At 41.0% G+C, this 14,567-nt stretch overlaps 1 protein-coding gene across 5 annotated transcripts in view; it reads right to left on the minus strand.

Annotated features, from left to right (window-relative positions):
* Window positions 1–11,649, minus strand: part of ASAP2 (ArfGAP with SH3 domain, ankyrin repeat and PH domain 2) — an 83,043-nt gene extending 71,394 nt beyond the window's left edge. For 3 of the 5 annotated variants that reach the window (XM_085574535.1, XM_077782418.2, XM_021525433.3), the window contains exon 1: window positions 11,297–11,648. In XM_085574535.1, coding sequence (XP_085430661.1) covers window positions 11,297–11,422 — 126 coding nt within the window. In that variant the 5' untranslated portion in view covers window positions 11,423–11,648. Of the gene's footprint in view, window positions 1–11,296 lie in introns of all 5 variants that reach the window. The other 2 variants (XM_021525431.3, XM_085574536.1) reach the window with 2 other exon arrangements.
* Between the last annotated feature and the right edge of the window lie 2,918 nt (window positions 11,650–14,567).

Raw genomic sequence — 14,567 nt, forward strand, 5'->3', positions numbered from 1 at the left:
TACTTAAACCAGGCAGACATTCCTCTTACAAACTCTATAAAACAATGAAAGACTAAACAGTTACGTTTCCCCCCCATGTATGACATACTCTATGCTAAAAATGAGAACCTTTGCAGTATGTGCACAGATCAGTTGGATGCCATAAGCTGATCTATCCCTCCACACCCAACATTCCTTTGACTTTTTCTTCTTGAGGTATCCAATAATTTTAGGGAGAAGAAACTAGCCTAGAAAAGAGAAGAGTCTACAGCAACACAGCAAAATTAAACTTTAGTCTTAACAGGCCTCTGAGAGCTTCTTAACAGCAATAAATAATAAATCAGTGTCACAAACATCTCTGGCAGACACATACAAGGTGTCCATTCTGAACTGGGATAGAAGACACACAAACTCTATCTAGTTTATGATACACCAGAAACTCTTAGGAAGCCATATTTCCACAACAAAGAATGGCAGAGGTATCTAGAGGGGACTTCAGGAGAGTAAGACAAATCACCTCAAATGAACCAACCATTCCCAGGGACATACAGAACCAGCTGTCAAAATAAGGTTCATCAGAGGTAAAGCAGCACATTGGACATCATCTTTCTATTATCAGGGGAGAAATTTATTAAGAGCATCTACCTATAATACTAATGGTCTATTATAATTACACATAAAAACCAGTGTCAAATGATATAACTTATTTTCTCTTGAAAAATTTTAAAATTACTTCTGTTCTATAGTGGCTTTCAGACTTCAGCCTGTGATTTGCACTCCAACTTCTCTGTAATTCATCATACCTTTGAAAATCTCTGCGTGATCTCACTATCAATACATTTAAATGAAAGAATGCATCTGAACTGCCATTCATTTCAGATTTCAACACAGAAATTTCAGGACACTATTACAATCTTGAAAGCAATGATCTTAAATTCTACTGGAATTTCAGCAGCTTTAAGTATAACAAAAATTAACAGTTCAGACACTCCTGTCACTAGAGACAGCTGCCTCAAAGTGTAAGTGAATCTTAAGTGATGCAATTATTAGTGCACCAAACAGTAGAGATACAATACTCATTTACATAGTATTTATGCAAAAATAAAAATTTTATCACTAGAGTGGACTTTGCCAAAATAATGAGAGAGTTCATGTCATGGAAGGTATCTATAGAATGGAGCAGATGTTACTTCCCTGTATCATCAATTTAGATTAGGAAGGTAAATTCATACACAACTGTTACCTAAGACAAAACGCTACCTAGGACAAAGAACTTCTGCATTTAAAATTGAAGCAATTTAGAACAGAGAAGCATGTCCAGGCCTATCAGAACTTCTGTTGTTCTTAAATGAAACAGAAAAGAGATACTGAATCAACTGATTGAAACGAAGAGACAAATGCCTGAATCTATATGTAACTAAGCACCATGTGTCCTTGCACCAGTGCCACATCTGTATGGCCTGGGGGACAAGGAAGGCAGTGGCAAGCACGACCACTCCATCCCTGGAACAGACTGGGCTAGAAATACTTATATGAACAGCTTATCATCTATATCCAGACCATTTAAGCAACAGAAGAGAGTGAACTAAGCAGAAGAATGAATGAAACCAAACAAAAAGCAGCTTAGAAAAGATTTACTACTTGCTTCTTCAATGCTATTCTCATCAGCACAATTAGCATCTAGTCTACATGGAGCTCAGAGTGTAGGAGGACTCTGCTGGCATTTTTTTTCTATTGTTGTGTAACATACACCTACAGTGCTGGAAAATAAATAATTAAAAACACGTGCTTTGCAAAACTCCATACTGCATGTTTTGCACATGACTATGGAGCAGGGGTTCTGTGTTTGCAAATGCTAAGGAAATTTCTATTCCTACTGCAATAGCCAAACAATAATCCTGGTTGATTGAAGTGGCTTAAAATGATTACATCATGCATTTGTTTCTGAATTGACTTCCCTAGAATACAGCCTAAAATTCCTTGAAATTGTATATTCTAGAAAAGAAATCTTTCATTAACAATGAACAGAAATCATAAAACATGAGAAAATAATCCATAAGAACATCCACATCCCTTCACTACCATTTCCCTTCCTATGTGCTTTTTAAATGTGGTACAAAGCTTTCAGAAATGTGGAAGTAGTTTGTTCAGCTCTAATCACTTCAGCTGTTTTGATGTATCTAAACACATACTTAGCATAATGCCTAGACAGAATTATAGATTTCAGGCTACAACTACATTGATAATCTGATCTTTAATCAGGGCTAGCTGAGGGGTCCACAAACAGCAGATGGTTCTTAACACCACACTGCTCCAATATAACAAGGAACAGAGTTCAGCCTTCTCTCTCAGCTCTCTATTTCTTCTTGGTTTAACAAGTCAGATGCTAGAATGTATACTATAGCTTCTTTTACAGCCACCTCTTAAAGAATATATTTCAAAGAAATACACTTCACTGCACAGTATGTCACTTACATAGTAAATATTTTTGTGAAGCAGAGTTCACACACAGAAAGAAGCACATTTTTCAAATTCTGTCCAACACCTACTCACTTGAAAACAAAGCCTACTACTTGAGATGAGAAGTACTGAATCACACCACCCAAGCTAATTTCCTGCAAAGCACCATCGCTCATAAGAAAAAGCCTATTCAGTTGCAATTCTGTATCTCGGTTTCTCCATCAATATATTCTCCTCTGTAAGGTGAATTATTTTCTCTTTCCAAATAAAATTGAGATATGTATAATATCTCATAAAGTCTGCATAATTCTTAATTACATCCCATTTTCTGAGGAACTTACAGAACTCTTCTTCCAGTCCTAAACTACACAATAGGATATAGCTAAGAGGTACCTTTATTCTCTGTCCTCCACCACTACCCCTTCCCTATATTCCTGCCGGTCTTCTTGCTACACGGATCCTTTTCACATTAGCCCTGCCCCCACGTTCTCAGGCCTGTGTTCTCGTCCTACTTCCTGAGTGAACGTTGCCACACTCCCTCTTCCTTTGTAGTTCCTGTCAATTCCAATTTCTCTGAACTTCCTCAGACTTTTTATGCATTTCCTTATCCCCTCCTTAATGCTTCTTCTCCCCAAGTGGCAATTCCTGACCCTTCAATTCCTCATATGCCATCACAGTACTTCTGCTTCTGAATAACTCACTCAATCTCTCTATTAGTTTTTAATTCAAATTTCCTTTTCTTGTTCTTCACATTTGACTGATCTCCATGTTAGCTCTTAAACATTTCAGGTGCCCATTACTTTGTGAGTCTTCCCTTTTTGTTGTGTTACCATTTTTTGTTGCTTCCCAGCAAAATTTACTTAACCACTTAACCCCTAGATTGATGTAAACATCAGAAAATAAGTCTAGATTTAGTTGAAACAAAAGAAGCTTGTGGTCACCTTAATCACAGAAAATCTCATCTCTAATACTAAAACTCTTTGAGCTATGTCTCTGTCCCCACCAAGAGCAGCCACACAGGAAGCATTTGGCACAGAGAAAAGCTTAAGCTTCATGCTAACAAACATGAGACTGTGTAGGGGAAAGGCTATCAAAAAACAGAGAAGTCCTGCCCTCAATTTGCAATAAAGTTAATAGATACAAACTTCTGCTTGTCCCATAACGAGAACAACATTTTCCAGCTGGATTAAAGAAAAAAAAAAATCTGTCTCAGTTAAAATGGACCAAAGGAGATATTTTAGGGCTATATGAGGCCTGGGTATAACCACTTCATACAGCTTTACAAGTATGATTCTCAGTAATTCTGATTTCCCATCAGCAGCTTCCAGCATTGTTGAAAGAGTAAATAAGGAGACAGACACTTTCTCCTATTGTGAACCTCTTGAACATTTGACTGTGCTACAAGTGTGAAAAGCACCGTCTTCTTGAATAGCAGTGGTAATTGCTGTAAATGCATGTTTAGAATGTTTTTCAAGCATTTCTGGAAGCAGGAGGGGAACCAGTACTTGCTTGCCACTCATCCAGGAACACTTACAATCTTTTGAGTAAGAACAGCTCTCCTCAATTTAATGGTCATGGTCTGCATTTCTGCATTCACCGAAATATTTTTTTTAAGCTGTAAATATTTCTCCTTTTCTTTCTATCCCTGCCTTTTTAACCCTCTGTGCTACATCACATATCAAGCTAGTCTTAAGAGGATTTGTCAGAAATATTTGCTAGTTACCATCTTAAATCTTCCAAGATCCTGGGAAATAAATTAACCAGCCCCAACAAACAGAGTGCTTTAAGCTCACCATTTTGTTTATTGCTTTGCTTACTTGCATCTCTGTTCCTGCCATCCATTCTACCTTCTCTCACACTTTGAGCTCAAAAACTGCAGCATAGCACTTGTTTAGATTTGGCAATAGCTACATTATCTTTAATGCTACTACATTCTAATTGCATATTATGTCTTCTTTTTCTCCTAGCAATTCTATGTCCTTAAAAGCAGTTTTGTTTTCTTTACTGCCTCCTATCACTCCTAAAGAAACTTGACTTTTGCAAATTTGTCTTTTATCTTTACACATATTCTTCAAAACAAAACCTTCCTCTGAATATCTGGCTTTTTCTTCACATGTCTGACAGGTTCAGATAATTTGTGACATTCTTCCTGGGGTGTTTCAAGTCTGTAGATTTTTCCATAATTTTCCCCTTTCCTGGAATATTTAATTAACATTTTTCAGGCTTTAGAACATGCACTCTTCAGTCCTATCGACCTCACCAGGTCTCTCACCAGTTTAATTTTTTTTTTCCTATACATATATATGTATATGTGTGTGCATTGCTTTTAATTTCGTTTTGCTTTAAGTACATAATTAATTCAGCCCCTACTATTCAACAAACACTTCACTTGTTTCCACAACTTTATTCCTTCCTTTAAACCAGCAATTTTCACATTAGCCCCTCCAGCTTCTGTATCCTTGTGTAAAAGTCAGCATCTTGGCTTGCCATGACAGATGCCTGACTATCTCTTCACAAGCAACTTCACGAAGAATATAAGATTTATTTGGAGACAGCAAGGGCTGAGAACAAGTGAAGGCTCTTGCCACTGGCCCACCCATGAGAGGAATTTCATCTTAGCATGAAGCCCACCTGAACCCCAGCCATTGCTCCAGTACCTTGGACAGGGTTGGGCCAAGGCAGGGACCTCTACAGGGGTAGGACAAAGCACCAATAATTGCTGTAGCAAAGAAGTTTCAAGAAATTAAGAAAGATAAGGAGACATTTCGAAAGCATAGAGGAGCTTGATACCCAAGACAAGAGAGGGAAGAATCAGCCTAAACAAGGCCAGACCCGACTTCTGTGGAGCTTTAAGTGGAAAGGTTGTTTCTGGGAAACTGGAGCAGACAGACCGTGTGGGCTCTCAAGAGTGAGGCTCAGAAAGTGCAGTGCTGGATTTTACACAGGGAATGCCTGCATGTAATACATACACGTACTCACACATGGAAGGTGGAAATTATAAAACAATCATAGATTTAAGAGTTGAACTAAATGTTTAATAACCACTACTCCAATGCATATGAATAAAAAGAAAGCACTTCACAGTGGTTCAGCTACTAATACACTACACTAGTCAGGTGCACCAAGTTTTCTTGCATTTCTCCACCTGTATTCACCAGCTAGATCCACTTGACATGTGGACTGTAAGAACTCTGGAGCAGGGATTAGGTTTTTGTCCTGTGACTTTGCAATCCCTTTCAGAATAAATGCTTCACCTTTATTCACCTTTACCTAATATTGCTGCATATTATGGTACACAGAGAACAAAATGAAGAGGAAGAAAAAGTGGGTTGAACCTAAGCAGAAGTATCCACTTTCTACATTACCATATTCTAACATCAGCATGAAGTACACTAGATTCAGATAAGATGGTTCTGAAAAATACACCAACAGTATGGAAAACTCAAACACAAAACCCCCAATTAGTAAAATACTTTGGAAATATTTATATCTTTCTTTATAAATCTATATTTTTCATTCATGCTCCTAGGAGGAATGGGAGCATGTGGTAATGTGAAGCAGATTCATCATCAAATGCCCTAAAGTATGGTGCACAGAAATGGTTTTTTGTGGTTTGATATTGTTTTAACTGACTGCATGTTGACGTTAAGGGTTTAAAGTTGAAATTATCTATTTGAAAATATGCACAAAGCTCCAGCTGAAGCCATACAGTTTATCTCCTGTATTTCTGCAATTTTCATCCTCTATATTCCTCTCAAAAAGAAAACAATTCCCACACTCCTTTTGAAATCATCATGCCTTTTGTGTTATAATGACTTTTCCAGAAAACCTCTGGATGCTGATGACAGAGAATCATGATTCCAGAAAGGAACACAAAAAACATTTTAAATAACAAGTATTTGTGGAAGTGTATTTAACAGTGAGGTAAGAAAAATGTGCAAATATGTTCTACTAAAGAGCATGCTGTAGTCGACATAAAGATACATTTTATTAAAAAGAAATATACAAGAAACCATAGTAAATTTCTCAAAATGCACTATAGTATATGACACTTCCCACTGCTTCTCAAACTGTAGAGAATCACCCTCTTCATGTAACTTTGAAATGCAAGGCACAATCATCACCTATAGGAAAACAGAATCCAGTTCTATAAATGTAGCAAGCAAAAAGTAAATATATATGTGTATCCATTTATCCAGACTCGCATTCCCCCAGCCTACTAAGCTGTTATTACATCTCCCCCTCATTAGCTTCGCAGAACCAAAATGCAGAAGAGAATGCTACAGAATTGTACCGTAAAAGAGGGAATCAAATTCAATAAACATTGATCCCTTACACCACTCCAAGCCAGCTGAAAACTGTGGACTGCCTTAGGTGGGAAGATTTGCCATTTCTGACAGAAAACTGCATTATAAATAACAGTGAGGAAGAAAAGGATTTGATGCAGAAATGACATGCTGCATTTGTACAAGTGGTAATTGAAAAAAAAAAATTGTTGAAAGGGTAAAATAACAGAATTATTGAGGTATAATCATCATGGAATGGGACCTACAAAACAAAGGCAAGTAGAGACCTGAAATTACAAGTTATGCCTTTAACATTAATTCCTCAACTTTTACAAAAATTTATTGAGAGCGGTTTGTAAATAGACTGTATGCAATTGAAATCTATTTCTATCCAGAGAACTAAAACCATCTTTGGTACCACTATGCTTTTTATTTTGGTTGTACACTTTACATATTTCCCCCATGTTTGTCCTCTCTACTTTTTAGAGAACATTTACTTCAGTGGCAAGTGCCACTGTTATGTGGAGGTGTTCCAGTAACCTATTAAACTTCTCTCAGTGTTTCCATTCTCCTCCCTTCACAGGGAAATCTGTGCATGCAGTGAAGTTTAAGTAGGTGGGTAAATTTTGTACCTCAATCCTGACTTAGATGGAAATGTCTTAATGGAAATGTCTTAATGGAAATGTCTTAAGCACAGGGACAGTCTGCTACTCTCTGTTTACATATTAGTCTGCAAAACTGCTCCCTATCCTAATTACTTGGTCCGGGACTGGACCCCAGTAAACAGCCAGAACAGAAATATGGGCTTCACTTCCACTCTTGATTGTAAAACTTAACTCATGCTTAAAAAAAAAAAAAAAAAAAAAAAAGGTGGCACAATTAGATTCTAGTCATTCAATTACTCCTTAAACTACTTCTTAAAATTCTTTAAAATTATTACAGTGGCTACAACCACTATGCAGGTTTCATTACAATTTAGGGACTATTTTATTTAACTTACAGCATATAAAAGAGAGAAACATGTGTTCTAAGTAACAGCAGTACTGAAACCAGATTTTTAAGCATTCAGAGTTTAAGAATGGTCACCACAAATTTTTAGATCCTGTGACCTTTAGTAAAAGCAGACAATTAAAAAGGCTGCAGTTCTCAGACCAGATTACTGATTTCAAGCAACCCTTCCCCCAGTCATGTGACCATGCTCTGCACTCTATCAATTAAAACTTATTTCATCTTAGTCACTATCACACATGTAAAGATTAAACAGTAACCTGTAAGGGCCTGTGACATATTGCTCACTAATAATTTTGTTTCAGAAGCAGCAAAATATTCCCAACATTTTGCTAAGCAACATCCTAATCTGAGAACAAAGAAGAAACTATATGATTCTTTTCCCTTGAAATCACTTTGTGTTCCACAAGTATGCCTTCCCTAATCCCTTTTCCACTACTGAGAGCAAATAAACAGATTCAGCAAAGAATCAGCTCTTCCTGCAAGTGTTTGAACAGGCACCAGCTCCCAAACTGCAATGCAGGTGTTTCTGGTGATCTCAAAAGCCTTAATCCATGTCTGTAATCAGTGTATATAATTATATAAAACAGCAAAATTGAAAGTATTTTCAACTTATACTAAGAATCAACCATATTGTGAAACTGACAGAGGTCAGTTAATCCAAGTTCAGATTTAAGGCAATACCACTGCCCACAAAGATATACAGATAAATTATACATCCTGAATTGTCCAACATTGTATTGACTTCCTCACTTAACAAACTTCTTCCACTCCACCATGGAAAGCTTCATTAACTAAACTTTCAAGACACTATTAGGTACCTGCTAATTAACAAAGGCAGAATTACAAAACTAGTAGCCAGCAATGTTAAGTGCAAAAGACATCACAATGGGATGTGAAAACATATCTGTGTTTGTGGACAGTTGAGCTCAGGCTAAAAGTCACAGCAGCCTCTCCCTCCTGTGCTTCTACACTGCCTCCCCAGCTCCCAAGGGAGCACCAGACTTGGAGCCTAGAGCTGCCTTCATGCAGGGAGTTGAATATTCCATTGTAGAACCATATTTTCTGGGAGTAGCAGTAAAGAGACATCCTCTAAGTCTTAGTATTAATCACTTAATTTGTTGATTTAATAAATGTATATAATATCCTGGGAAGCAAAAATGTGTCTTCAGTTAATAAACTAGCTCTTACAGTTGCTTGTTCAAACCACTGCATACACAAAGTCAGCAGTGAACCAATTTCAACTTACCTATTAACTGCTCTAAAGTAATACATTCCCACAATCACACACAGCCAGACCTCCCAGATCCCAGAACTACACTGCCTGCTGCAAGAGAGCAGTGTGCTCTGCAAATCAGTGCTTCACAATACCATGCCGCTGGAAATGCACAGGTTCTTTGTATTCCCTGAATATTTTTAGTTGCATTCTTTAATAAGCTTTAGTTCGTAACAAGCTGATGAACTACTTCTTGCCCAGCCTCCCAGAAAAAATGTGTTGAGCCCTGACTTCTCTATTACACAATTTACAGACAGCTTTTTATCCAAGAATCACATTTAACCTGAAAAACCAGGCACGTCATGCTAAAGGACCTGAGTATTTCCAAACCAAAGAAGTCTAAACATGAAAAAAAAAAAAAATCACTATTTTGAAACTATGAAAATATATTTGTTGTTCTTGACAAATCACAGAGAAAAAGATTCAGTAGTCATTTCCACACATGCTTTCAGACAGCAGCACAAACAAGCAGGAACTGCTGATATTTTGCCAGAAGTGCCAGATAGATCAATACTATTAACAACTACTGCCAGTCTCTGCAATCTCTCACCTCCTGCCTTACAAACTTTACTAGGCTCATTGTTTATCATCACTATTACTAAAGATAATTTTGTACTAAGCTAGCATACAGCATCTAATACCAGAAATAGGCGGATACAAAGAAAGATTTAATGTTGTGATTGAGTTATATTAAAAATCTAACACAAATCCACTATTAGACTTAGAGAAAAAACAATTTTTTTTCAGCAATAAAAATCTCTAAATCTCACAAAACTGCTTTTGGCCCGAATGCTTAATCTTGTATTAATCAATTATTAAGCACTTCTACCGTGCAATTAAAATTATTCATCACTATAAATATTCAGGAAGAGGTTGCCTTTGTTACAGAATTGTTGATCTTAAGACTATTGGGTTAATAAAGCATAATTAAATCCAGGCATTTAAGTGCAAGCTTGCAGGGCAGAAAATTACCTCAGGAACAAGATTATTTTGAATTCAACTCCTTGCTTTAGTGGCTTTGGGAACTGGCAAAACAGGAAAATCCTGAAAAGGGTGTTTAAACACCTAACCTGGGTCTTGTTCACTAAAGACACGTTAATAATCCATTGCTAGTGGCAGTTCTTTTGAAAGAAGGGACATCAACAACCGACAAGATTCTTTTTGCTGAAGAGGCTCTTTTTAAAATACATGCTTACTGCAAAACAAATCAACTAAACACACACTGTAAGAACTGATGTAACAGGTAGATGGAGCAAATTAATCTGCAGCACAAGATTCCCCCGTCCTATAAGTTACTTCAGAGAAGCTGCTAGAAGAGTCAGGATACACAGACGCTTCTCATTTCATTCTGCGTGTATGACTGGGATGTGGAATGTGCTCTCACTGTGTTCAGACCTGTCCCAGATTTCCCTCTGATTTGAAACAGGAGGGAAAAGAGCTTCCCTCTCCCGATGCTGGCAGACGTCCCCCGTGGGAAAGAGGGTGGGCTCTCACCATCAGGCTCAACAGCACGTTCCGAGTATCTTTAAAGGCAGAGAAACACTCGGCTCTCGGCGAGACAAAAGCGGCTCACGCCGGGCACCCGCAGCCCGGCTGTCCCGGAGGCGGCAGGGAAGAAGGAGGAGCTCGGGACCCCGCGCACCGAAGAGCGGGAGCGGATCCCAGGGACGGCTGCCTTAAACCGTATGGCCGGGGGAAGTGCGTTTAAATTTCTGTGTGCGGGAACTGGAAAGCGGATTAAATCCCACCTGTGCCCGGGGGCAGGCAGACACACACTCGGGGAAAGGACAAACAGGGAAAGCCGAAGCCCCACACAGCAGCTGGCGAGGCCAAGGCGGTTAAGGGGTCGATGTGAAGGAAGGGGCTGACTGAGGAGACTGCAGAGTTCAAGTCCCCCCCCCCCCACCACCACACACACACACACACACACATTTACTAGGAAAGCGGGCGGAACCGCCCGGATCGGGGCTCCTCGAGCGCCAGGAGGAGCGAGAAGCGCCGGCTCGGGCTCCCCCAGCCGCGGGCGGCAGACGAGCCTGCCCCGCCGTGCGCTGCGGGGCGGGCGGAGCGTGAGCCCCGCGGGCCGGGGGAGAGGCGCCCCGGCCCTTCCCCCCTCCGTTTCTCTCCACTCGGGCGAGCCCATTTCCATTTCCTCCGAGCGGCAGCCGAGGGCGCTGCTCGGGGCCGGGCGGGAGAGGGAGCGGCAGGAGCCAGCGCCGGTAGCGCCTTGTTCTCTGCTGCCAGGCCAGAGAGCGCTGCGCGCCCCGCGCCCCCCGCCCGGGCTCACCTCCTCGATGGCCGCCACCGTGTTCCTGCACTGGGCCATCCGGGTGGTGAAGTTGGAGGCGGTGGGTGACTTGTAATCCTCATTGGTCTCGGACACGAATTCCGACACGGAGATCTGGTCCGGCATGGCGGGGCGGGGATGAGCGAGGGGAGGGAGGGGGAAAGCAGGCGGCTCCAGGGGCAGGGAGGGGAGGGCGCAGCGGGGGCTCCCCCTCACATCGCTCGGCAACCGGCGGCGGCGGCGGCAGCGCCCTCCTCGCAGCCCTGCTGTCTGGAGCGGTGTTGTTCCTCCGCCGCCACACAAGGAAATTCCCCGCACCCACACTCCTCCTCCTGCTCCTCCCGCGCGGTCACGCCGCACCGGGGGCCGGGCACACGCCCAGCCGCGGGAGCTGCCTCCACACCCCGCCCTCCCGTTCGCTTTCTCCCTCTCGCTTTCCTCCTCCTCCCCCGCTCCTCACACGCTGGCGACCCCCGGCAGCCCCGGAGCGGACCTGCCGCCGCGCCCGCGCGGGAAGATGGCGGCCCCCTCCCCCTTTCCCTGCCCCAGCCCGTCCCCCCGAGCCCCGCGGGGAGCGGAGTGGCGGGCGCCGGCTGGGTGAGCCCAGCCACGGGCAGGACGGATCCCGCCGAGCGCTTCGGAGAGTGTTTAACAACAAAAGCGCAAGGGCAGGGGAAGGTGAGGCGCAGTGCCTGCCTGGTAGGAGGGGAAGCAGGTTGGAGCCCACAGGACAGGTCTCCGCGCTGTCCCCTCCGGGAATGCCTGCAGGTGCAGAGACAGTCTCTTCCCTCACAGCTCGTAATTTATGGTTCAACAGTTTAATCTGTTTTACGAATTGGTTGTCTAGTTTCGAGGGAGCTAAAGATAAATGTTGTCGTCCCCAAGAGGTCCGTGCAAAAATATTTTTAGGCTAAGTAACGGTTAAATGTAAATTCTTAAAAAGCTTTTTCTGTACTCAAGGAATAAGAGCTATCGGAGGAGTTGCTTTGTTCTTCAGCATAAAGCCACAAGGATCACTCAAGGCAAAAAGGGTGAAACTCAGCCGAGCTGTAGTGTTTGTGACTGATGCAGCAGAAAGGACACTGGCAAGGTGTCACTGAACGAGCATGGTGTTGCTTGCATTGGGAATACAGGGATGTGATCCATGGCAGTGGTTTCTTTCGGCCCCAAAGCCCTTAGGACTTCTATCCTATTCCTGCAGAAAGCTTTAGAAGTTTGTATTTTGGCCCAGAAAGTCTCCTGTGGCTCTTTCACTCCCCTCCGGTGATAGTTATTAGCTTTCTATAAGTGATTCTTTATTACTCTGTTTTAAAACTCTTCAGGGATTTCAGATGAGTAAGCAGGTACTCTTTTGCTGCCATTTGTAAAATGTCCAAATAAATAACTGTAAGCCTGCCCAGATGTTACTGCCCATTGCAATCCTTGCTAGATTCTTTAGCATAAATAATAAAGCCTGTCAACCATATTTATTTTACTGGTTGTAGTAAATCAGATGAATGGATGCAGGGTCTATCTGCATGTTCTTCCAGTTTTTTAACTCTTAATAGTTTTTCCATCCTAATAATTCCTTATTTTCTCCAATGAAAGTCACCACTGTTGTTTTGCTTCTAACTTCATTGCCGCTCTCCTTGTTAATAATTATGTATGATCAGTTACTACAGCATATAAAGGTATACATTGTTCTGCTGCTAATGCATTTAATTTCTGTATTTGTACATCACATAATAAATAAGTATAGTTGAGGATAAATATTAATTCTTGTTAAAAATGTGTGATCTTGCATGCTCATTTTTGCATTAGCTGATAGTGGTACCTTTAAGGCAACACTTATCACACTATTACCCAAACTTAGTAAACACTAGCATTCTTAAACTACCTACCATATCTCCCTGTGTGGCATATTTATTTTGATATTTTGAAGGGGATGAAAAATTTGGGGTCTGAAAGGCAAATACTCTTAGACTTTGACTTTCTGCAGCAGCTCTTCTATCAGATTATAGTGCAAATCTGCAACATAATAATACAGCCTCTAGTGGTTGCACCCACAGTTTGATATTGTAGTATATACAACTGAGATTATGTAATGGTTTAACTCCAATCCAGTACAAAGCAACAAAGTACCACATGGACACCCATCACTGCTTCTCTGCCCATGGAAAGGAGAATCAAAAATAAAGGAAAAAAACTTGTGGGTTGAGCTAAGAACAGTTTAATAATGGAATCCAAATAAAATAATAATGTTTATATTAGTAATTTTACTGAGGAGAGAAAGGTCTAAAACTGAAGATGAACAAGCCATACGCAGGGCAATGCTCACCAGCTACTGGCCAATACCTGTCCCATCACCAAGCAGTGGTTGATACCTCCAACCAAGCCCAGGTTATGTGCCGAACATAGCATTCAATGGTCCAGAATATCCCTTTGGCCTGGTCAGAGTTCTGCACTTTCCTGGCTTCTCATGCACCTGCTTGCAGGTAGAGCATGGGAAAATTGAAAGTCCTTGATTTAGAGTAAGCACTACTTAGCAACAACTAAATTGGTGTGGTATCAACATTATTTTCATACTAAATTCCAAATGCGGGATTGTGCCAGATGTGCCAGCTGTGAAGAAGGAGATTAGCTCTATCCCAGCTGAAAACAGGACAGACAGTGCCATCATGCAATGAGTCTTTGAATTCTACAGATTCTATTTTGTACAGCAGATTAGGTTAGATGATTGCAATGATATCTGATCTTCTTCTATCTTTAACTTAAATAGATGCAAAAATTTGCCATCCCAATGAAACTGCAAGGTCCTTTTCTTGACAGACTGTGCATTTGCCTCAGCTCTCCTCTTTATGAAGCTAAAAAGTTGTACTTGGGTAAACTTTCTAGAAGTTGTTTAGATTTCATATCAGGACTCAACAATTTGGAAAATTCCCTGCTTCTGTTGTGTTTTAGGACATCAGCTAATTGCATCCACAGCTATTATTCCAATCTTTCAGTATTTGAGGAACTATTTGGTATTCAGACTTTTCGACTTGTAAGCATTCTTGTACACAGACATGAAATAATTTTCCAGTTTATTTCTTAATATATATATAGAATAACTCCCCTCTTTTAAAGAGGGCAGAGTTAATTTGAACTGCTTTGCATTAGCCACAAACTCAAACTGAGTATTCAGGGGGTGACTGTGAGTCAGCTGACACATGGCACCTCATTACTCTGCAGTAACACTTTTATTAGTATGTGCAAATCCTGTATCTCTCACTGAAAGGCTGTTTTCTCAGCC

This window comes from Lonchura striata, chromosome 3 (assembly GCF_050655825.1).
Source record: "Lonchura striata isolate lonStrDom1 chromosome 3, ASM5065582v1, whole genome shotgun sequence".
Taxonomy (NCBI): domain Eukaryota; kingdom Metazoa; phylum Chordata; class Aves; order Passeriformes; family Estrildidae; genus Lonchura; species Lonchura striata.